This window comes from Musa acuminata, chromosome BXJ2-1 (assembly GCF_036884655.1).
Source record: "Musa acuminata AAA Group cultivar baxijiao chromosome BXJ2-1, Cavendish_Baxijiao_AAA, whole genome shotgun sequence".
In the NCBI taxonomy this organism is placed as follows: Eukaryota; Viridiplantae; Streptophyta; class Magnoliopsida; order Zingiberales; family Musaceae; genus Musa; species Musa acuminata.
Genome location: NC_088338.1, coordinates 33,180,379 through 33,203,455, shown reverse-complemented (window position 1 = coordinate 33,203,455; position 23,077 = coordinate 33,180,379). Strand labels below are relative to the sequence as shown.

The 23,077-nt window shown below is 38.8% G+C and overlaps 2 protein-coding genes across 3 annotated transcripts; one reads left to right on the top strand and one right to left on the bottom strand.

Annotated features, from left to right (window-relative positions):
* The first annotated feature begins 12,748 nt into the window (after positions 1–12,748).
* LOC135599113 (laccase-3-like) lies at positions 12,749–15,782 on the top strand. Its single transcript, XM_065093858.1, has 5 exons — positions 12,749–12,937; positions 13,020–13,171; positions 13,276–13,520; positions 14,367–14,495; positions 14,626–15,782. The coding sequence occupies exons 1-5, from the start codon at positions 12,824–12,826 to the stop codon at positions 15,702–15,704; spliced, it is 1,719 nt and encodes a 572-aa protein (XP_064949930.1). The 5' UTR covers positions 12,749–12,823; the 3' UTR covers positions 15,705–15,782.
* LOC135599114 (SWR1 complex subunit 6-like) lies at positions 15,683–21,947 on the bottom strand. Of its 2 annotated transcripts, XR_010481834.1 has the most exons (5): positions 21,705–21,892; positions 21,317–21,419; positions 17,185–17,294; positions 16,821–17,104; positions 15,683–15,801 (listed from the first exon to the last, which is right to left on the bottom strand). XR_010481834.1 is itself a non-coding variant. In XM_065093859.1 (4 exons), exons 1-4 carry the CDS (start codon positions 21,807–21,809, stop codon positions 16,901–16,903), a joined length of 522 nt encoding a protein of 173 aa, XP_064949931.1. In that variant the 5' UTR covers positions 21,810–21,947; the 3' UTR covers positions 16,489–16,900. The 2 variants fall into 2 exon arrangements, 1 of the variants encoding a protein (XP_064949931.1); XM_065093859.1 differs by lacking the exon at positions 15,683–15,801 and having other exon boundaries at positions 16,489–17,104; positions 21,705–21,947.
* Positions 21,948–23,077: the final 1,130 nt, after the last annotated feature.

The following is a 23,077-nucleotide window of genomic DNA, read 5'->3' as shown; positions in this document are numbered from 1 at the left end:
ACAAAAACAAAGGGGAGAAAGCTTTTGCTAGTTAGCACATGTAAAGAAAAGCAAAGTGCAATCTTGCACAAGAAGCAAGTGTTGAATTGCCATGATTGAACTTAAGAATCTTACTATGCTTTTGTGTTTATATGTTGTGATGAAAATCTAGCTTCATGTTACAAAAACTTGAATATCTTTTAAAATAGCTAGAGCTACTTCTCCTTTTTGTTGATGACATAGGGGGAGAAGTATATTGATAACTTCATGCATTGAATTGAATATTTTATATATATTTGCATGATGGTTTAAATGTTTTTCATAACATGTGATGAATGTTACTTGGATTTGGGATAATCCAAGTATTCTATCAATGGCATATTGATAGGGGGAGTTTGGTTAAACTCCAAGGAGTTAAGGTTAACTCCGTTAGTCATCAATTAGTTGTCATCACCAAAAAGGGGGAGATTGTTGAATCTCGGAGTTTTATGATGAAACTAATTGATTGTGTTTATATGTTTAACTGCATTTTGAGTTATGCAGGTTTACTAGATCAGGATTAGACAGTTAACGCAGGAGGAATTGACATTGCGCCGAAGGAGATCACGTTAGGATATTGGATGGCAGAAGGCTTCGGACGTCGGGCATTGGGCCAAGAGCGGAATTGTGCCAAGGATATTAGGGTTGTGGAGGTCAATCGCCGATTGGGCAACAAGCCGCAAGAGAGGATGATGCGCTGAAGAATCGGACGAAGCGCCAACCAATGACATGCCGGGCAATAGAATGTCAATTCGCGTTGTAATAATTGTCTAGATCGGAGTAGAGTTTTGGCTTGTGTGTGCAGGATTAACTACGATAACAATGAAGATATAAAGCGAAACAAAGTGTCGGAGTCAAGCGCGAAGGATTTGTTGCGAGTTCGAGAGTTCGACGAAAGTCCTTCGTTCGTCGGGAATGCTGCCAGAACTAGCCGAGAATGAGTAGGGAGCTTACCGAAGGGTTTTTCGGAAGCTCGCCGGAAGGTTCGTTGGAAGTTCGCGGAGCTCGCCGAGAAAGATCGGAGCTTGTCAAAGAAGCTCGTTGGAACTCGTCAAGATCAAATCGTGAAGTCTAGGAGCTTGCCGGGAGTCCGCAGAATGGTTTCCAAGAGTTCGTCGGAAGACCACCGAAAGTTCGCCGGAAAAAGTCTTGACTTGTGGACTTTGTAATAGCTTAGGAAATGTCTTTAAATTCATAGTTAGCACATTAATTAGGGTTAGGATTAGGTGTTAATCCTATAACCCAAGTAGGGGCCAATTGGACCCGAGTTCGGACTGGTTTGGGCCAAGTTTGGAGCCCAACCAGTGAGCTGAAATAGTGTAGGCGGTGGCACCGCCAGATTAGGCAATGGCACCGCCCAGAACCCGAGAACTGAGCGGTGGCACCGCCCAGCACCCGAGAGGTCGGGCGGTGGCACCTCCAGCCTCGGAAACCCAAGAGAATTCAAATTTTGGAGCCCAAATTTAAATCTTCTTAGGGTCTATAAATACCCCTCAATTCTCAGTTGAGATTACAACCTTTGAGAAGCATTAGATTGAGACAAAAGCCTTTATAAAGTTTTTGGCAAGCCTTGTTTTCAATTGCTTGAGTGTTCACCTCCTTCCTTTTCGTTGAAGATTTGTAAGAATGTGAACTATTTGTAAAAAGGTTGTAAGAGGGGTATTTGTCCTTCCCCTTCAAAGTAATTTGCTAGTGGAAGTTGGGAGCCTCATTGAAGAAGGCTTCGCAAGTGGATGTAGGTCATTTTGACCGAACCACTTTAAATTGGCGTGTTCTCTGGTTTGCATTTACTTATTACTATTTACCTTACTGCAAACCTTCATATGTGCTTTACTTCCTCATTACTTTTGCTGCACACCTTTACGAATACGCTTTTAAGTTAAGCACTTCTGAGTTCGATTTTTATCGTACGAAAGGTTTTCCAAAACCGACGTTTTAATCCGCTGCACTAATTCACCCCCCCCTCTTAGTGCCGCTCTAATCCTAACACATCAGACCTCTATGATGCTCAAAGATTATTTGAGACAATGGCTTCATCAGTGGATCTGCAATGTTATCTTCGAATGGAACTCTTTCCACTACTACATCTCTTCGGGCGACAATCTCTCTTATCATGTGGAACCTCCTCAGAACATGCTTCGACTTCTAATGAGATGGGTTCCTTTGTTTGAGTAATCACCTAGTTATTGTCGCAATATAAGAGAATAAGCTCCTCGTTACCCGGCATGACTCCCAAAATCTATGATGAACTTCTTCATCCAAACTCTCTCCTTTGCTACCTCTACTATAGCAATGTACTATGCCTCTATGGTCGAGTAAACAATAGTATCTTGCTTAGAACTCTTTCGTATACTACTCCTCCATTCAGGATGTACACATACCCCAAATTTGACTTGCTATCATCGACATCGAACTAGAAACTTAAGTTTGTGTAGCCTTCAACCCTAAGGCTACTACCTTCATATACCAATAAAAGATCCTTAGTCCTTCTCAAATACTTAAGGATACACTTTACTGCTTTCCAATACACCAAGCCAGGATATGCCTGATACCTACTCGTGACACTTAGAGCATGTACTATATCAGGCTTAATATATAACATATCATACATGATAGACCTTATCGTTGAGGTATAGGGTATCATATTCATTTCTGTCCTTTTTTTAGAAGTCTTTGGGGACATACTCCTAAAAAGTGATATTTCATGTCTCATCAATATGAGACTTCTCTTGGAATTTTTCATGTCAAACCTTTTGACAATGGTGTCTATGTACCTAGACTGGGACAAGCCAAGCATCCTCTTAGATCTATCTCTATAGATCCATATCCCCAATATGTAGGATGATTCCCCTAAGTCTTTCATGGAGAAGTGTCTAAATAGCCAAGTCTTTACTTTAGAGAGCATTCCTACATCATTTCCAATGATTAGGATGTCATCCACACATAGCACTAAAAATGTGATAATGCTCCCACTCACCTTCTTATACACACAAGACTCATCTTCATTCTTAATAAAGTCATAAGATCTGATCACCTCATCAAATCTTATGTTTCAACTTCGGGAAGCTTGCTTTAGTCCATAGATGGACCTAAGCAACCTACACACTTTATTTGGACTATCCTTGGACATGAATCCCTTAAGCTATATTATATATACCTCCTCCTCGAGGTTCCCATAAAGGAACGCGATTTTCACGTCCATCTGCTAAATCTCATAATTATAGTGTGTTACAATAACCAATAGAATTCGAATTAATTTTAGCATAGCTACAAGTGAGAAGGTTTCATCATAGTAAACACTTTGCCTATCTTGCAATCTCAAGATAGAATGTGAGAAGGTTGAGGATGAAGGAGGTCAATCGTCATAAGCATGCTATCTTACAATCTCAAGCAAAAGTGCTATCTTGCCTATCTCAAGAAGCAAAACTTGCAACTTGCTAGTTTGCACACTTTAACAAGAAATCTATCTTTCATTTGCTTTCAAAATTTTGCTAGCTTGTATGTTATAAACTTGCTATCATAGGAGGTGGCAACAAAGAGAAGCTCTAGCCTATGAACCTTTGGTTCCCTCCTATTTATAGAGGCCCCTATCAACTTAACCTCAATAGATCCTGCCCTATTGGGTATTTGATCTTCATCCAACTACCCAAGCATCTTAGATTAGTGGATCTATATCCAATAATCTCTTATTAGCTCTTATTGGATATCATCTATAGGATCCAATAATTCAGGAGCTTATTGGATATCCAATAAGATAGGAGCTCCGAGGGATATCTCATATCCGAACCTCTACTCGTCGTAACGCCCCAATAAGATAGGGGCTCCAAGGGATATTTCATATCCGAACCTCTACTCGTCTTAACACCTACCATATGTGGGTGACTCTCTAGACCCAATATCGAGCTGGCCATAAGTCATACCTATCAGAACTCCTTTTGGCTTAGTGAATTATTATCTCCATAATAATTCACTCGACTTATCAACTACAGACGTACTAGGCTACTACACCGTAATTCCAAGATGATACAAGGGAATCAAATCCTTTGGACCAATATGTCCTCAGTTACCATGTGTCTATAATACCTCATCCATCTAATACCCCAAATCAAGAACTTTAAAGTGGACTTATAGAATCAGTATCACTTGCCATGTTTGCATCTGTGTACCCCTCTAGTACAGGTTCATCATTTCCAAAATATAAACATAATCTGGAAGTACCTCTTAGATATCTTAATATCGATTTCACTAATGCCTAGTATTTCTTATCAGGATTAGAGAAAAATCGGTTGACAACTCCAACTACATGCGCTATATATGGCTTAGTATAAACCATAGCATACATCAAACTATCTACCGTAAATGAGTAAGGCACGTTGGACATTTCTTCTTTTTTCTTTCTCACTTGTAGGATATTTTTTTGAACTAAGCTTGAAATGACCTACAAGTGGAGAACAAACTACTTTGGCTTTACTCATGTTAAATATTTCATTAACCTTTTTAATATAGGTCTCCTAAGATAATCAAAGACTTACTTAGCTCTCTTTTAAGCTTTTCAATTTTACTAGCATCACGGCCAACAATTAACATATCATCAACATATTGTAAGAGAATAATAAAATTATTATTTAAAAATTTTCTTATAAACACACAATAATTAGATATGGTTCTATTATACCCTTAGCTCATAATAAAGAAATCAAACTTTTTATACTACTGTCTCGATGTTTGTTTTGAGTCCATATAAGCTTTTCTTAAGCTTTCACACTAGATTTTCTTTTCCCTTGATTTTGAAACCTTCTAGTTGCTCCATGTAAATTTCTTCTCCTAAGTCACTATGAAGAAATGTAGTTTTTACATCAAGTTACTTAACTTATAAATTCAAACGGGCAACCAAACCAAGAACAACTAGGATAAAGGACATTTTCACTATAAGAGAAAATATTTTTTCAAAGTCAATATCTTGAGTGAATCCTTTCACAACTAATTATACCTTGTGGCTTTGTTATAAGCTATTACTTTTAGTCTTCAATTTGTAAACACATTTATTCTTGAGAGCTTTTTTTCCTTTAGGCAACTTTACCAAGTCATAGGTGTAGTTCTCATACAAGGATCTCATTTCTTCTTGCATGGCTTTAACCCACTCATTCTTATGCTCATGTAGAATAGCTTCTTAGTAAGTTTCTGACTCTCTCCCATTAGTAAACATAACATACTCATGTGGAAGATATCTTATAAATAGTTGTCGCTCTTTTATAGATCTTCTCAATGGAATCTCAATTGGTGGTGGAGGTGCTTGCTCAAATTATTCAGTTGGTTCAACATCATCAATTATAGGAGCATCATCACAGATATTCTTATCACAATCTTCTTGTTCATCTTTCCCATGATCATCATGAACTATAGGTGGAGGGACTGGACCCAAAATCCAAGGAATATAAATAGAGGTTTTTGGCTTCTCAACATTGTCACCATCATCAGTCTTCAAGAAACACAATATTTTTGCTTCTAATAATCTTCTTGTTCACTAGATCTTATAATCTATACCCAAACTCTTTATGACCATACCCCAAGAAAATATATGTTTTTGTCTTATTATCAAGCTTGGACATCTCATCTTTGGGAATGTGAACAAATGTTTTGCACTCAAAGACCCTCAAGTGATCAAAAGATTTTTTTTTTTTCATACTCTCTTGGAGCATCACCTTTCAAAGGAACTGATGGAGAAAGATTTATCAAGTTAACTGTAGTTCTCAAAGCCTCCCCCAAAATGACTTTAGGTAACTTGGCATGGAAAGCATACACCTAATCCTTTCTTCAATGGTTTTGTTCATCCTTTCTACCACACCGTTTTGCTGAGGAGTTTTAGAAACTATTTTTTCAAGCATGATACCATGAAACCTACAATAATACTCAAAAGGAATCTTGTACTCGCTACCATTATCTGCTCGAATACACTTTAGCTTTCTACCAGTTTCTCTTTCAACACTAACATAAAACTCTTTGAAAATATCGAGTACCTGATCTTTAAATTTCAAAGCAAAAGCCTAAACTTTTTTAGAATGATCATCAATAAAAGTAACAAAATAAATAGCACCTCCAAGAGTTCTAGTTTGTATAGTATAGATATCAATGTAAATCAAATCAATAACATTTGATCTTCTAGATGATGGATATATATGAAAAGTAACTCTTTGTGTTTTACTAACTAAACAATAATCATAAGATTTAAGAAATGTACCTTGTAAGTCTAATAAGAACCGCTTTCTAGTAAGAGTTTGAAGTCTCTTCTCGTTGATATAACTAAGTCTCTTATGCTAAAGATATATACTTTCACCCATTTGAATTGCATTAATCTCTCCTTTATATAGCTTAGCTTCCATGACATAAAAAGAGTTTAGCTTCTTTCCTCTCACCATAATTAGAGAATTTTTAATGAGCTTCTATTTGCTTTCATCAAAATAGTAGGTAAATCTCTCATCATCAAGTATATCTGCAGATATCAAGTTAAGACGAATATCTGAAACATATCTAACATCTTTGAGTATCAATTTGCTCCCTGGTCTCCAAGTAAATATCTCCAATACCCACAATCTTAGATCACTGTTTCTTATTCTAACATTGTCAAAATCACCAACGGTGTAAGATTTAAATAAATCACTATGAGAAATAATATGAAATAAAGCACCAGAGTCAATTACCCAATTATTGCCCTGAGCTGCAAGACTGACACATCCGTCATCACAAATAATAACAATATCACCTTCAACAGCAACTGTATTGGTTTCTTTCTCATTTTTCTTCCTTTCATTCTGTTCTCGTTTCCAAAACCTACACTCTTTCTTCATGTTTCATGTGACCTGACTTATTATAATAGAAATATTTAATATCTCTTCTAGACTTGAATCTTCCTCTATAACCATGTGGATTCCTACTATGACTTCTTCAATGTCCTTCTTATTTTTCAATAACAAGTGCACCAAAAGAAGATTCTCCTTATTTTTTTCTTTTGACATTTTTATTTAGTAAATTATCTTTAATCATGTCTATGGTTAGAGTCTCGCATAGAATTACAAATTGTCATTACATACGTTTCCTAACTCTCCGGTAAAAAGTTGAGAAGTAACAATCCTTGTATCTCATCATCTATATTTATTTTCATAACAATCAGCTTGTTTGCAAGACTTTGAAAGACTTATGTGCTCAACAATGTTACCACAATCTTTATACTTTAAATTAACAAGTCTTCGGAGAAGAGAAATTCTATTTCCTATTGTCTTTTTTGCTAAGAGATTTTCTATCCTTTATCGAACAACATCAGCTCTAGTTTCATCAGAAATATGCTCATGCCAATTTATATTCATCCATCTTCTAATATAGACAATAACTTTTTTATGTTGAAGCTCTCATTCCTCATCTTCTATAGTAGAAGATTTTTCTTTAACTTTGATGGGTTTATACAAATATTTACAATAGAGCAAATTTTTCGTCATACGCCTCGAAGTAGAATAATTTGATAAGTTTAATTTAATCATACCATCTGACTCTTCTATTTCAATCATATAAGAAAAATTAACACCAAATAACCTGACTCTAATACCACTTGTTGGGAAAAATTATTAGAGTGGAATAATTCTTTTCTGTCTTTGTGTATCAAAATGAGATTCCTCACTAAGATACCAACTTGTTACCAAAAGTAAATATGAACTAGAGTAGTATAACAATAGAACAATGAATCATTCATAAAGTGAGACACCGAATTTTTATGTGGAAAACCTAATGCAGGAAAAACTATAGAATCATAGTCCGCTTCAAACTTTCATTATCACCAATAATGATAATAAATTTATAATAAGTCTTCTTCAGAATAACTAGAGGATTACAATAATATCAATAACACATATCTTCGCTCAATAATAACATATCATCATCACCATAGATGGATTTCATAAAAAGAAAATTTTATGTCTTATCAAGTGGGTATAGTAGAAAAGTATCTTAGAGAGGATAAACTGTAGATCAGTATAGTTAAGAATGTAGAGTTTATTGTAAGGATTCTTCACATAAAATTTAGCTTATTGATTATCTAACAAAATTCTCAAAACCTTAATTTTCTCTTTTCTCTTCTCTCTTTGTTCTTTTTTTTGTTCATGCACCCCTCGTTATGCACATCTCCACTGTTTTTTATTTTTAATAAATCAGATTTGAGCTCAATGCTCAAATCAATCATCCAAGCTTACGTATGAGCTGAATCCAAGAATTACATGCTGAAAATTCATAATTAATCGGCTATTCATTCATGCAACTTGAGCTTAAACTTTTGGGATACATGGTGCAAGCCATGTTTGATACAAGTTATTGAGGTATTGGATGTAGGATATTAGGTCATCAAACGAAATCACTTGGAGAGAATTGACTTCTCTCCATCATTTTGAAACCTCCGATGTGAACTTCATGACACACTAGGAGACAGACATGAAGAGCATCACTGACGAGTCAGGAGAGTACCGAGTTGGTGGTCTTTATCTCTTTATATCATTTATTGTTTTTACTCACTCGTTTAGCTCTGATGGCATGTTAAAATCGATTATGAGCCTTAATCAAATGGATCAGAATTAACATATATCAAACTTATTATATATGTGACTCATTCCATCCCTAGTAAATATGTGGTTATTTTCTTAATCTCTTTCGATCTTTATTTTACACATAAATATTTATTTTATAATAAAATATAGTATCATAATTTTATATGCCACAATCATTTATAATCTGATTCACGAAGTGATAAAGAATAAAATCAACCACAAACAAATTCTAACAAAATTGCCATATGAAAGCCGATTTGACTAATCCTCTAATCCTATCCAAAGAAAATTTCATCTTAAATTAATTCAAATATAATATTATATCTTCGACAAATATTTAGAGTTCTAATCATGGTTGGCTTCAGTTTGACAAGATCCAATCAAGCAAATGAAACTGAAACTTGAGTGCCAACAAGATCCAAGACCACAGTAGAGGATGTGTCATCCACTCTTGGTTGGTGTGATCTGACCCCTTCTTGTAAGAACATGTAGATGTTTGTATGTGGCAAATTTAGAAGACAAATGATGAGTATAAAGATTACGTAAAGATATGGCAGGTATGCTCACAAACAAGGTGTTCGACATCTTAATCAATGTGAAGGGCTTTGCTTTGAGTCAAATCTTCATTTTTTGTTTTTTTTATGGCTGAATGTGACAGATTTTAATCAACAGATGGAGGTTACTGAAGATAGAATGGTGAAATAACTTGGAGGGGGAGACTGCTACAAAATAGAGACAGAGAAGTCAAAGGTCAATGTTAGAATATAATTACAAATTTAGCCTTACTACGAAATCAGCATTATTCTTTCTTTTTTTGGTTGTTTTTGAAGAAAAAATATTGGAGAATAAAAATAAAAATATGATAAATACATATTTAATTTTGTTGTCGAGCTTTGAGGACAACAACCGACGATACTGATGATGGGACTGTGAAGGGACGAGGAATCACATGGAGAGGCAGACAACCAACGATGAGGTTGAGATGGGACATGACGCGATTAGGAACAGCCGACATTAAAAGCTCTATTATCTTGCTGATGGTGGAATGAGAAGAACAGATGAGGTGAAGAAGGGATAATTTTATATATATATATAAATATATAGGGAGAGAGAGAGAGAGTAGAAAGGTTGTTAATTTCCATTTTGTCCAATCTGTCTGATCCGATCAAGTCCAAAGGGATTAGATAATTTGTTTGCTTTTGAGATAACTCCATGGATGATATCTTTCCACACAAGAATTGAGTTGTCACTTTGCTGTTCTGCTTGGATCAACATGAAGAAAATAGCTGTCAGAGGGCAAATCCTTCTCCTGCTGCTTTACCATTTAAGACAGTAGTTGTATGTTCACTTTGCAGTTATCATGAAAGAAGCAAAGCCAATTCTTGGGGCCTCACTTGATTGGAAACTATGTTGTCAATAATGACTTGGATACTGCTTTATTCTATCTATACTTGTTGTGCTATGCTGACAGTCACATTTTCCATGCAGGTCAAGTGGGAACTTTTGTTCATGCAGGATAACTTTCTAAAACACTTCCTTTATTAACTCTTGACACTTCTTTTGGGCATGCTTTTAGAGATTCACTTCTTTCGGAATCACAAAAGGGCTGCTGAGACTTTCTGTTGTACAATTGATGCCTTTCAAGATTTTACTTCTCTTTCAGATACATTGGTATTTCACTGCAAATCGATTTACTCCCTTAGAGGAGATGATTGGCAGTCGAATCTGTCCCGAAAGGTAAGGTACTTTGTATCTAAAATGATATCAAAGACGGACTCATGAGCTTTTGTAGAAAGTTACAGTCTTTGCTACATCTCTTGCTAGTCGTCGTTGAATGATTGTTGGCAATGAGCTTCAGGAATATTTCCCAGTCGTAGCAGGTGAGAGCTGTTCGAGCTCATCAACTCAATTATGTGTGTCTTTTTTCCCTCGAAGAAAAGAAGACAGAGGATTACAAGAAAAATCCATGAATTGGAAGCCTTGACAAAATATGTGTGCTTTCCCAACAGGCCCAGCTGTGACTATAATCACTATGCATATGTAATCATGCATATAAAATGAAGTTTAGTTGTTGTCAAAGTAATATGAAATTGGAGTCATCCTCACCACTGTTTCTTGCCTACTCTTCCAAACTCGATCAACAACTCGTCATATTTCCATGTGTGATGGCTGGAATTCTGTGAGCTACTGTGTATTATGATTAAATTAGTTGGATAATACATCCGCATGAAGTGGCCATCCAGTTTTACAACATGGGAAGGACGTGATGCTGTGCCAACCATCCCTACATGAATGAAGAGCAATTCCTTCAGCTTGATGTGCTGCAACACAAGTTTCATTGGACAGGGTGTATTTGGATCATTGTTCTATTGGATTCTCACTTGTCATAATAATATATCTATCACTAGCCTATCACATCCAGATTGATTCTAGTGATGACTCTGTTTCATTAAGTAATTTACACATGAAGTTGACTATTCTGAGTGAACAAATACTCGAGCATTACAAAACAACATAGTAGCTTCAAGTCTGCAAGTACTTGAATATTCTGTATTCCTTGCTGCCGAATGTTACAATTCTCACCATCGCCTCCTAACTCCACCAACAATTTGTCATGCTCCGGCCATAATCTATTTTTCCCAAGCAACATTATCTGCTTCCTTTCCTCCTCCTGAGATTTAATCCTCGGGTGTTTGTTGACTGTCGGACCAATAAACTCTTATTACTGCATGAGAAGCAGATGCAGTGAACCAAATTCTAAGCTAAGGCTGAATGGTAGTTGGGAGCTCGAAATGATGCTTCCATTGGCTGATCCAGGGATCAGTGCTGTTTGCCGTAGCGTCACCATCTGCTTGTTGGTAGAAATGCTCGTTAGCTTTCTCGTTTCCTCGTTTCAGTTGCAGACAGACGTATGCGTCAAATGTCGATAGCAACGATCTATAATTCAGAACGTCGAAGTGTCAAATGCCACCTAAAATCATTCTCGTCCCACCAAAGACTGTCCTGTCCTTTTTTGCTGCCTATTATCTTCGGGTTCAAGATTTGATGGTGGTTGTTCGCTGGCTTATTGCTTTGACAAAATGGCTCATTACAGTGTTGTCAGTTCCTTGAATCGGAAGGCTGCCATTGCTACTGCACAAGTTTGATCATCAGCCCTAACATTTTTAGTGTTAGGTTATCTAGTGCAATAGCTCAATAATTCATCGCATAGTCTAGTGATTGAAGTCTTCCTTGTAAGGAAACATCATCGATCGCATAGCAGAGGCTGTCTCGATGCAGTAAGAAAGCCAACGCTCTACTCGTTCATCTTCGCGTCATTGCAGAACCTGTTGACATTTTCTTCTGATTAACCAAAAGATAAGCTCGAGTTTCTCTCTCATGACTAGATTAAAGATTAAGATACATAAAGCCGTATCCCCTTTTCTATATGTGATAAGAAACCACGGTGACTGGACTGAAAGGCATCGAGGTTTGAAGAGAAGCAAATGGAACTCAGACAACAAGAAGCCGAGATGAGTCGTGTCCGTATGTTTCACCCTCACTCTACCTTCTTCCTGAAGCAACAGCCTAATGGGAGTAGGAGGGTGTGGAAATGAAGCCCGGACGTGGACTTTTGATGCCTTCATCTTTCTACATGTAGAGAGATGTCAGATGAGATCGACTGAGCCAAAAGTTGCACCTTGTCCACCCACCCTAACCAAACCTCACGACCAAAGCGGCTCTTCCGAGAAGGTGAGCCCGTATGAAGTATGAATACGAAGCTTTTCACCATTGTGTACCTGACAATGTCAAAAGACAACCAGTGGTTGGATTCCATGGTCAAGCCGATGTGTGGATCTCATCGAGTGAACCAATTTTATACGGAGAGTATTGACACATGATATATGCAAAAGGTTAAGGCCATCATCATGATGGTGCATCGTATGGAAAACTTGTGAAACAAGCATTTGAGCAATTACTATATCCAACAATAAGGCTAGCAAAGTGGGTGCACCAACTGCTACAGGGTTGAACAAGGAGATTTTGACCACACAATATACTAATATGTTCAACTAGAAAAGCCAGCACAAATCAAAACCTAATCTGCCAACTATAAAGCCATCTCATCACACTCATGTAGCCTGCCTGCATTTTGAGCCTCTATATAAGACGGCCCCTTTTATTCCCTTTCTGTTCCATTACCACCTCAAAGCTTTCAAGCGTCGGGACTGAGTTCGGCGATGGAGTCTTGCTCACACATTGCTGTGCCCTCCTGGCTGCTTCCTTTACTGTTAGGGTTGTTCTCTCTTCTCTTCCGCCACATCGACGCGGAAGTCCAGTATCATGACTTCGTGGTACGTCATCTTCCATCTTGAATCATAGTGCATGCTTCTCTTGGCTCGCTACGACTGCATGCCTTGGAACCTGTTGGTGCAGGTGCAGGCGACGCCGGTGAAGAGGCTGTGCAAGGCCCACAACATCATCACGGTGAATGGGCAGTTCCCGGGGCCGACCATAGAGGTGAAGAACGGGGACACGCTGGTGATCAACGTTGTCAACCGAGCGAGATACAACGTCACGCTCCACTGGTACGTACGAAGTCTGTGCATCCATGCATGCTTCTTCCTGCAAAGAAACTGTCGGCTGTAAGCATTTAAGCGACGGAGGGTTGGGTGTTGGGTGTCTGTTCAAGGCACGGCGTGCGGCAGATGAGGACGGCGTGGGCCGACGGACCGGAGTTCGTGACGCAGTGCCCGATCAGGCCGGGCGGCAGCTACACGTACCGGTTCACGATCGAGGGACAAGAGGGAACGCTGTGGTGGCACGCGCACAGCTCATGGCTCAGGGCCACCGTCTACGGAGCTCTCATCATCCTCCCCAAGGAGAACTCCTCCTACCCGTTCACCAAGCCCAAAAGAGAAGTCCCTGTCATCCTTGGTACGCACACACCTCTCTCTCTCTCTCTCTCTCTCTCTCTCTCCCCGTGGTGGGTCAGCTAAACTCGAGAGTTGAAATGAGAACCAGAGAGCACAGCTCTCACTCTCAACACAGTTCAAGACACTCTTGTGTTGACCAGTTTAACACTTCATTTTTCACTTGCAATTCCAATCTAAAGAGCACCGTCAAGTTCATACTGCTGCAATTATCGTGGATGGTGGCAAAAGAATGATGTGCATGATGGCTTTGCCGCACCTTAGAAGAGAAAAATGATCCGAAGAGGTGTGGAAAACACTAGTCCATGATGCACCCCAGTTCAATAGGGTGCCTCAATAGGTGTGCATGTAGCTATGTTGCTACTTCCAGCAAATCTAGTATTATTATTAGGTACAAAAACTAATGATGCATGACTATGAGTATTATTAGGGCCGCTTGTAAACTTTCACTCTAAAGGTATATTTTCGCAGCAAAAAATGTCACTCGCCTTTTTCCAGGGCAAAGAAAGGACGGTCTATCATTACAATCATCACAGGTTGGGGAACCACATCATTTGACAGCCTATGGTCTATATAAGTGTTATGAAGCTATTATCTTTCCATTTCTCATGAACCATATTAGTGACATAAAAATAAAGTATATCCATTTATAAATATACAAAAGTGATTCCGAGTGTATGAGTATATTTGGTACTTGCCACGAGAAGAATCCTGTCAGGGAAACACTTTATCTCACAACTCAAGTCATGACATGTTATACAAACCGTGGGGCGGCCGTTCACAAGCACGTGTTTTGACTTGAGACTGTGCAGTAGCTGAAGTCGTACTTAAATTCGTGGCTCTTCTCCAGGTGAATGGTGGGATCGGAATCCGATCGACGTCGTGCGAGAAGCAACACGTACCGGAGCAGCTCCCAACATCTCCGACGCATTCACCATCAATGGCCAGCCCGGTGACCTCTACAATTGCTCCAACAAAGGTGAGTGCTTGTCTTCTCCCTTCCCACCACCACCACCCACATCACTATCTGGATCCTGTTGTTCCAAGTTTGATCCTGTATGCGTCGGTGACTCCTCCCGTGCTTGCGCCTCCTGCAACACCATCTGCAGACACAACAATGATTCCGGTGAAGGCCGGAGAGACCAATCTCCTCCGGTTCATCAACGCGGCGCTGAACACCGAGCTCTTCGTCGCGATCGCCAACCACAAGATGACCGTCGTCTCTGCCGACGCGTCCTACACCAAGCCCTTCACCACTTCGGTGCTCATGCTCGGCCCGGGCCAGACCACCGATGTGCTCGTCACCATGGACCAGCCGGCGTCCCGCTACTACATCGCCGCTCGGGCTTATGCGAGCGCGCAAGGCGTGGCCTTCGACAACACCACGACCACCGCCATCCTCGAATACGACTGCGGCTGCTCGGAACCAGGACAAGGTGTTCCGCCCGTGTTCCCCGCCCTCCCGGCCTACAACGACACCGGCGCAGCCTCCGCCTTCTCCGCCGGCCTCAGGAGCCTCTCCACCGTCGACATTCCCGGTCCCGTCGACGAGAACCTCTTCTTCACCGTCGGCCTGGGTTTGTTCGGTTGCCCTCCAGGGAAGACGTGCGGGGGGCCGAACAACACTCGCATGGCGGCCAGCATCAACAACGTCTCCTTCGTGTTGCCCGACAGCTACTCCATTCTCCAGGCCCATTACCAACGCGTGCCCGGCGTCTTCACCACCGACTTCCCAGCGGTGCCGCCGGTGCAGTTCGACTACACAGCCCAAAACGTCAGTCGTAGCCTATGGCAGCCGGTTGCGGCCACCAAGGTGTACAAGTTGAAGTACGGCTCGGTAGTTCAGCTGGTGCTGCAAGGCACCAACATCTTCGCCGCCGAGAACCACCCCATCCACATCCATGGCTACGACTTCTACATCCTGGCGGAGGGGTTTGGCAACTTCAACGCGGCGAAGGACAACGCCAAGTTCAACCTGGTCGACCCCCCGATGAGGAACACCGTCGGCGTGCCGGTGAACGGCTGGGCCGTCATCCGGTTCGTCGCCGACAATCCGGGGGTCTGGCTCATGCACTGCCACTTGGACGTTCACATCACCTGGGGACTGGCCATGGCGTTCCTGGTGGACGATGGAGTTGGAGAGCTGCAGTCCCTGGAGGCGCCTCCCGTTGACCTGCCTGCATGCTGAGTGAGCATTCCTTTAGAATTTTGGAGTTGGGAGTCTTTCATTTGCTAGTCTCACAGATATTTCATGCATGTTTGTTTCCCTTTCCCTGTTCTTGATCCTGTACTCCCAGAAAAATACATATTATTGGGAATTCATTAACTTTAAATCATTCAAGATGCTCTATAAATGCAGCAAATAATTATGTCCAGTCTATTCTGTGTGCATTAGAAAGAAAGATGGAAAATATATGAGAAGCTACCGAGTTTTAGGAAGGCTGGTTAAAGAACAGGATCAGTGGTCTTAAAAATGAAGCAAGAAATAAATAGCTTCAAGGACAAAGTAAATGAAGAACAGAGACATATAAAAAGAAAAGATAGATTTATGGGTCACCCACCAAATTTCCTCATAAAAATTATCAAACTCAAGCAAAAAAAAAAAAGAGACTTCACATTGTCCAAATAAAGAATCATTTCCATCTAAAGTTGAGTGGAAAAGAAATTCTAATTGGAAAAATATATTCTCCAATATTTCTTTAAGTGAGTCTTTTGTTTCCTCCATATTTGTTTCTCCAAAATAATGTCAAGAGAGGTTTTCCATAATCTAGTTTCAGTATCTTTTAACATCAGATATTTCAAAAAGAGGCCAAGCTTAATTTCAACATAATAGAAGTAAAATAAAGTCATTTACTTTCCTCAATCCAGAGTCCAAACAAATAGCTTTATTTCTTAAGGTACAACTTTTTATTTATACGCCTTTTTCCTTGTAACCAAACAGACTCTAACGCCTACTGGCAAAAACAGAATAATAGACCCAAAGATATGAACAATCTATAATCACAGAAAATGAGGCACATATGTTAACCATAGTTCAGAAAAGGCGACCGTGAGCAACAAGAATGATGGAACTTGGGACAGATCAAATGCAATCAGAGTTGATTGCTTTTTCCTTCCTTTCTTCTCTATATCTTTTAAGGAAGACACATATTTCGCTATGCAGATTTATAGAAACTGACCCCGACAGATTAACTACCTTTCTACAAGTATCTGAAAATGGAAACATGACAGAAGGAATAGCCGGAAAAGCATATCCATTCTTCTAAGAAAAACTAGATACAGTGTGCAGAGAAGCACAGCAGACCTTCAGTCTTCTGATAAAGCTGAACTTGAGGAGGCCTGTGTATGAACTCAATCCACAGAAGCGCAGTGAGCAAGTCAAGATCAAGCTACAAACTTCAGACACCGAGTATCATTGTGTATAACTTGACAACGACATGAACAGAATCGCACTCCGCATCTCACACATGTATAGTTTGCAGCATCACCACAAACAGTGCAGAAATGACGACGTGACGATGTGCTTGGTGGGCCAACTGCAGCTCTCAAATAGGAAGGAACATGTGGAGGCAAAGCCTCTAAGTTTGCCTGTTGCAAATGAGGTAATTGGGAAAGAGAATATAGATGTGTGAGGACATTTTAACCAACAGATAAGCACATGTTCATACCTCCTGTAACAGCTCCGTAAATGTCCTGGGTGCTTTCTTTGCATTTTCAAGTGCTTTTGCCTGCCTTGTCTTGCGTTTCATATTCTTCGCTTGTTTCTTTTGAACATAAGCTACAAATATGTTAAAAAAAAATTTTAGCAGCATCACAGTAGAGAATACATAACAAACTTAAAACATAAATTTTAAATTATATGAAAAGAGGATTTCAAAGGTTTGTTCAAGTCCTGGAGGTAACACAAAGAATCAGTAATCATGATATCTAAATGATTACAATCCAGTCCTTACACTGCCAGATAAAGCTGACAGTTAGCATGACTGTCAGGACTTTATATCGAATATAAAGTCAAAGTTAAAAAAGGGTGTAACCAGTGAATGAGTCTCCCACCAACGCAGGATGCACAGCCTAAAACTATTGAATATAAAGTCAAAAAAATCACTCTTAAAAAGTTTTGCCTAAAACTACCATACAAATGACTTGAAAATTTGACCTTCAGCAGTGACATGCCCCTCAGAGTAACTCTAGGAGAAAAAATGCTCTATATAAACAGGCACCCAAATTACATGTATACATAAGAGAAGTCAATGCATTTGTACTTCAAGGGAAAAAGAAGAGAGGTCAAGGAAATGCCAGTGTATAAGTAGCAGCAACAAATTTTATATTTTGTTCCTTTCTTTTTGTTGCCCAGAAAACCGAAACCTATAAATTTTGAAAAGTGATAATCATGATTCTCATGTAGAAGTACCTACAACCAACAGAAGTCAGTTTTTATCAAGTTCAGAAATTCTTAACTCCTCAAACATTTTTAGCTTCTCAGCCTTTTCTTTTTGTTTATTAATCCATTTGTTTCCTAAAAAAATGGGTTTTCTTTGAAATCCTTTTATCTTTTCACAGATTACATATCCACATATATAAAATGTAAACCTATCTACACAAAGAAAACTAAATTTTGGGTCATGGATCTAGCACCAAACACTTTGATGACACAAATAACTAGGAAGAGTTTGATCAGAGCCTCTCAATAACCACAAAAGTCCCCTGAGGCATTCAAGGGATGAACCAATCAAGCAGCCCAAATTTTTAGTGCTCGATGTATAAGAAAAATGACCTATTGAAACACAAGACACTAGAGGTTTACTGTTTCTTGAAAATATATATTTTTTACTTATCACTTAGCTAAAGGATTCCAATTTTCAATTGTTTCATGCCTTCACTCCTTCATAAGTTCCCAAAACATGACTTCCTATAAACTATACTGGAACAGATATACATTTTTCTCTTTTCACAAATATTCCCTTGTTCCATTTATTATTTATATTTTTTTTGAGGACCTGATCTGAACCTGCAAAAACATTTTATGAAAATCGCTCCCAAAGTGCAAATCTTCAAAGCTTTATCCAAGATACAGGACATGTTTGTCATATACTAAAAAGAGAAGTTGAAACAGTGCCAAGTGTACTTTGTATGTCTCTAACAAATTCTACTTCATCTGGGAAGTAGAAGCATCATAAACCAAACAATTAGGGATTAAAATTATCAAACTAAATTATATATCATTGCTCAAGAATATCGGACTAATGGCAACAGCAAGCCTCATTCAGTTGATCACCCTTTTAGTAACACAACTTTAAGGTTGTTGTTATCCCAATAAATTAGCTTGACTTAGATGTAAACTATCGATTAAAAAAACTATTTTATATTCAAAATGCCATGGTTACCATGCTTTATAAGGCTTTTGAGCGACTCTGACGGTAATGTGATCAGTTAAATAGGGAATGGGACCACATTTGATCGAAGAAGAAAGCCAGTGACCCTAATCCTGTGATTCCAATGGAACCCCTACGGAAGTCATGGGAGACTCAAACTCTTACCCAATTCAGTGGTAGCCAAGTTGGGTCAATTGCTGACTTGACATGGACGCACAAGGTGTGAGATTGGGAGCAGGCCACGGGCAATGAGTATTCATAACAAAACCATCTCCTTAAATTTCCTTGTTCCCAAAGTGGGCCTACATCTGTTTGCGGCGTGATATTGTTCCCAGGTTTTCTTTTCTTACATTTAACATGAAGGCAAAATAACTGAATCAATGGTTCATTGATATGAAACTTCACAAGCTCAAGTTACTGTATCTTTTATTGAAAATTAGGAAGAACCATGATACTGAGATCACTTGATATGCAAAACTCCTATAAGACACTTGTTATTGTACTTTATAATGCTTTCAAGTAGCACACAAGGCATATCATACAGAGAATGAGGTGCAACATTGCATCTGACTAAGGCAACAGTGTCACTGACATTGTTTCTATAATTCAAGGAATCAATAACATGCACTTGGAAGGCATGCAAGGATAATGTGGGATTAGAAGCACAATCCATGAGCACAACAACAACAATAAAGCAGTAAGTCTCAACTATTTGGAGTTGGGTACATGGATCTTTTGCCGCCTTTGAGATGTGTAAAAATTTATATATTTAACCAAATTCAGAGTACTTAAATCTTTATTTATAGTTTCTATTTAAGTTTTTTTAGGCCTTCCTCTATCTTACATTAATCATTTCACCTCTTGTGAGTCCCAATTGAAGGTCTCCTAAGCACATGCTCATACCATCTTAAATGATTTTCTCTAATCTTATCCTGAACAATGAATGCTAAATAATAGGTACCAATATTATCTCCAAGTAAGAAATGATAATGATAAATGAAAACTAGGTCTGAAGTCCCAATTATTTAGGGTCTAATACATATATACTTCCATATCATTTACTCAATGAGCATCTTGTTAGTTTTACAATGTTAATATCCCTCGTGATTTTTATAGATGTTTACAAATGAATTCTTGTTTGCCCAAGATTAGCAAAAGGAAAATTTTGGCCCAAGCCTGTTGAGTCAAGTGGTATCTAGGCCAAGGTAATGTTGAGTTGCATTTAAGCCAAGATAAAATTGAGTCTTATTTGAACCATTATAGGGCCAAGTCACATAGGCTTCCAGAACTTGATCAGGTTGGCCATATCAGCTCAAACAAGCCTCCAAAGTTCGATCCAATTCAATTGGGATCATCTTAAAGCTAAAAAGTTAAATGTCTACTCAGATAAGATCAATTGAACACTCCACCAGTGCCCTACCGCTCAATCCCCAATGCCTAGCCTCCTCCAATGATTGTTGTGCCATAGTCTATGACCAACAGATCTCCTCTACCAACCTCCTCTTCCACTAAAACATCCTCAAAACAACATCCAGGGTCCCAAGCCCTGGACATTTTATGCATAAGAATAACTCAAATCCATAAGAAACATTTTATGCATGCAATAGAAACCAAAAGAATTCACAAAACAGACCTAGTGCAACAAAATATAAACTACAATTATAAAAGTCATACTAAGAGGACGAACTCATATACAAGGCTCACAAGCATTAGCTGACATGAGATTTGTATAGAGAATTGCAGACCTCATCATTCTACAGCAGGTAGAAACTGTAGCATAAGAGGAAAAGTTAGTCTAGCAAGATGATTTTAACAGGAACATCTTTCCACTATATACATCATTTCACACCATAACCATTCTTACATCTTTGCTTCAACTATCGGGCAACCCAAATGAAACAGACATGTGCTCATATGCATAACGCAAAATCATGCATGGCACTTTCGTACTCCACATTCAAGATACAAATTTAAAAAATTCATACCATTTAATTTGATCTGCATAATCTAGACTATAGCCCATTAAAAGTTACAAGATGTAACTTTGGTCATTGTTCAATGGTTTTCACCACATACAGGACACAAGACGTAAAATCTTGTGTTCTGTTAGAACACAAATTTATTTTACACAGATAAAGTTCTATATGCAACAAGAGAAGTGACGTGACCCCTCACTTGAATTTGTAAAGATAATATATTTTTCTTTTCTCCTTTATGAACTTCGCTTCTTCAATTCTTCACATGTTAAAAGAGAAATGTTGCATGCACATGTTCCTTTTCTTAGCATTTTTTACATGTATTCATTTTAAGCTCTAATATTGACACAGCACTAAAATCAATCTACTAGTTTAAAACTAACCAGCAAAGATGTAACAAAACAGGAAAAAGATAAGATAATACTGGCGTGCAAAGGAGACGTAAAAGTAACCTTGATCATCATCATCCAAAGAAGCATCGTCGTCGTCATTAATCTCCACATTCTCCGCCCCCGCGTTATCATTTTCCAAAGATTCGAGGCGTGCAAGCGCTGCCTTCAACACAATAACACGAAACAGAACACGGATTAAAACAACAAATACGAGAAATAGAAATTAAAACCGAGTCTTTACCCATGAGGATCGATCCTATAACATTTTCAAAACCATTTGGAAATTCAATATTACAAACAGCAGATAAAAGGGGAGAAAGACTTATCGACACCAGAAATATAAATGAGCATATAATCAACAGAAGAACAGATTATTCGACTAAAAATTACAATAAATGTTCGAATTTTTATGCGAGTATCAGACAAAAGCCCTGGAGACGGAATCCACCTGAGTCCGGTTGTCGGTGCTGGCGAGAGCGGCGGCCATCTTGGCGGCGATCTTCTTGGTCCGGCTTGACGTCCGGCGGAATGGGCCCGTGTTCTCTTCATCCATGGTGGCAAGAGTTTCGCAGAGCTCGACGAGATTAGGGTTTGGCTTCGAGGGCTTCTTGGGAACGAGGGAGAGCCGTCCGGGAGGAAAAGGGGGCAAAGGATATAAAATTTTGTGATTACCCCCCTAATCTTTTAATATTTCAAATAATACTCCTAAACTGGAAATGTATGAGTCTTTATTTGATTCTTTTAGGGGCATATCGAAGAGTACGTGCGTCGTATTCCTCCACCCCGTCCTTCCCTTTACCTCATCATCTTCGTCCACCGTCTCCTGCTGTTGCAGCACTACCTTCCGACCACCGCTTCCTGCATCTCTCTCTCTCTCTCTCTCCTTCATTCCTTCACGATCACCACGCATAGCCTGCTGTCACATATCTACGCAATGCGCAAAGACAAAACCAATTCCTAGGACAGAACGAGATTTTCAATGGTCCCATTGAGGTCCCGAGGATGAGGAGATGGTGGTGGTGGTGGTGGCGAGGAAGAGGAGGAAGACTACGTAGAGGGAGAGGACGCAGAGGAGATGAGAGAGCTTAGTTGCCGATGATAAGACAAAATATTCTCTTTTTAATATATGGACTAACTAATGGTGACAAAATCTAATGTCAAAAACCAAATTAGAGATCCTTTTAATCATTGAATTATAGTGGAGGGGTCATATGTTCCGTTAATCATAGTATAGATTACATACTGTTGAACTGAAATTAAGAAATATTATTTTTCAATATACACCTTATATAATTATAAAATATGATACAATCTTTCTTTTATCAACCCATGTTGTTAAGGTTAGTAAATATATTTAGGAGCTCTAATTATATTAAATTAATTAATTTTTTTAATTAAAAATTATTTTTTAAAATATATTTTTTAGTCTAATATTTAAAGGGAGAGACAATATGTTCTTAGGATAATATAAGAGGGAGTACAAGAGGAGTCGAGTGAGATGAACTCAAGGGCCTTGTAATTAATTTTATATATTAAAATATTTTATTATTTTTATGAATATTATTGGAAAACCATAAAGGAGCATCATATGTGTAGTGAAAAAATAAAAACAAAACTGGTTTCCCAAAAGAATCATATCGAATCATCATGCAACAATTGGGAGAGTAAAACTCGTGAAACAAAAAACTACGTAAGATATATGAGACATTCTCACTTAGAGGAGATCGTATATCCCTTAATCTACATAACATAGTTCGGGGATGAAGGAACTCTCACAAACTCCTCTTTGGCGATGATCCACATGATGGATGAAGTGGTGAT

Coding starts and splice junctions, on each gene's coding strand:
- LOC135599113 (XM_065093858.1), top strand. CDS start 12,824: ATGGAGTCTTGCTCACACATTGCTGTGCCCTCCTGGCTGCTTCCTTTA. Junction 12,938..13,019: donor TCCAGTATCATGACTTCGTG/GTACGTCATCTT, acceptor CTGTTGGTGCAG/GTGCAGGCGACGCCGGTGAA. Junction 13,521..14,366: donor AGAAGTCCCTGTCATCCTTG/GTACGCACACAC, acceptor GCTCTTCTCCAG/GTGAATGGTGGGATCGGAAT.
- LOC135599114 (XM_065093859.1), bottom strand. CDS start 21,809: ATGGATGAAGAGAACACGGGCCCATTCCGCCGGACGTCAAGCCGGACC. Junction 21,420..21,704: donor GCACCGACAACCGGACTCAG/GTGGATTCCGTC, acceptor ATTGTGTTGAAG/GCAGCGCTTGCACGCCTCGA. Junction 17,105..17,184: donor TTACGGAGCTGTTACAGGAG/GTATGAACATGT, acceptor CATTTGCAACAG/GCAAACTTAGAGGCTTTGCC.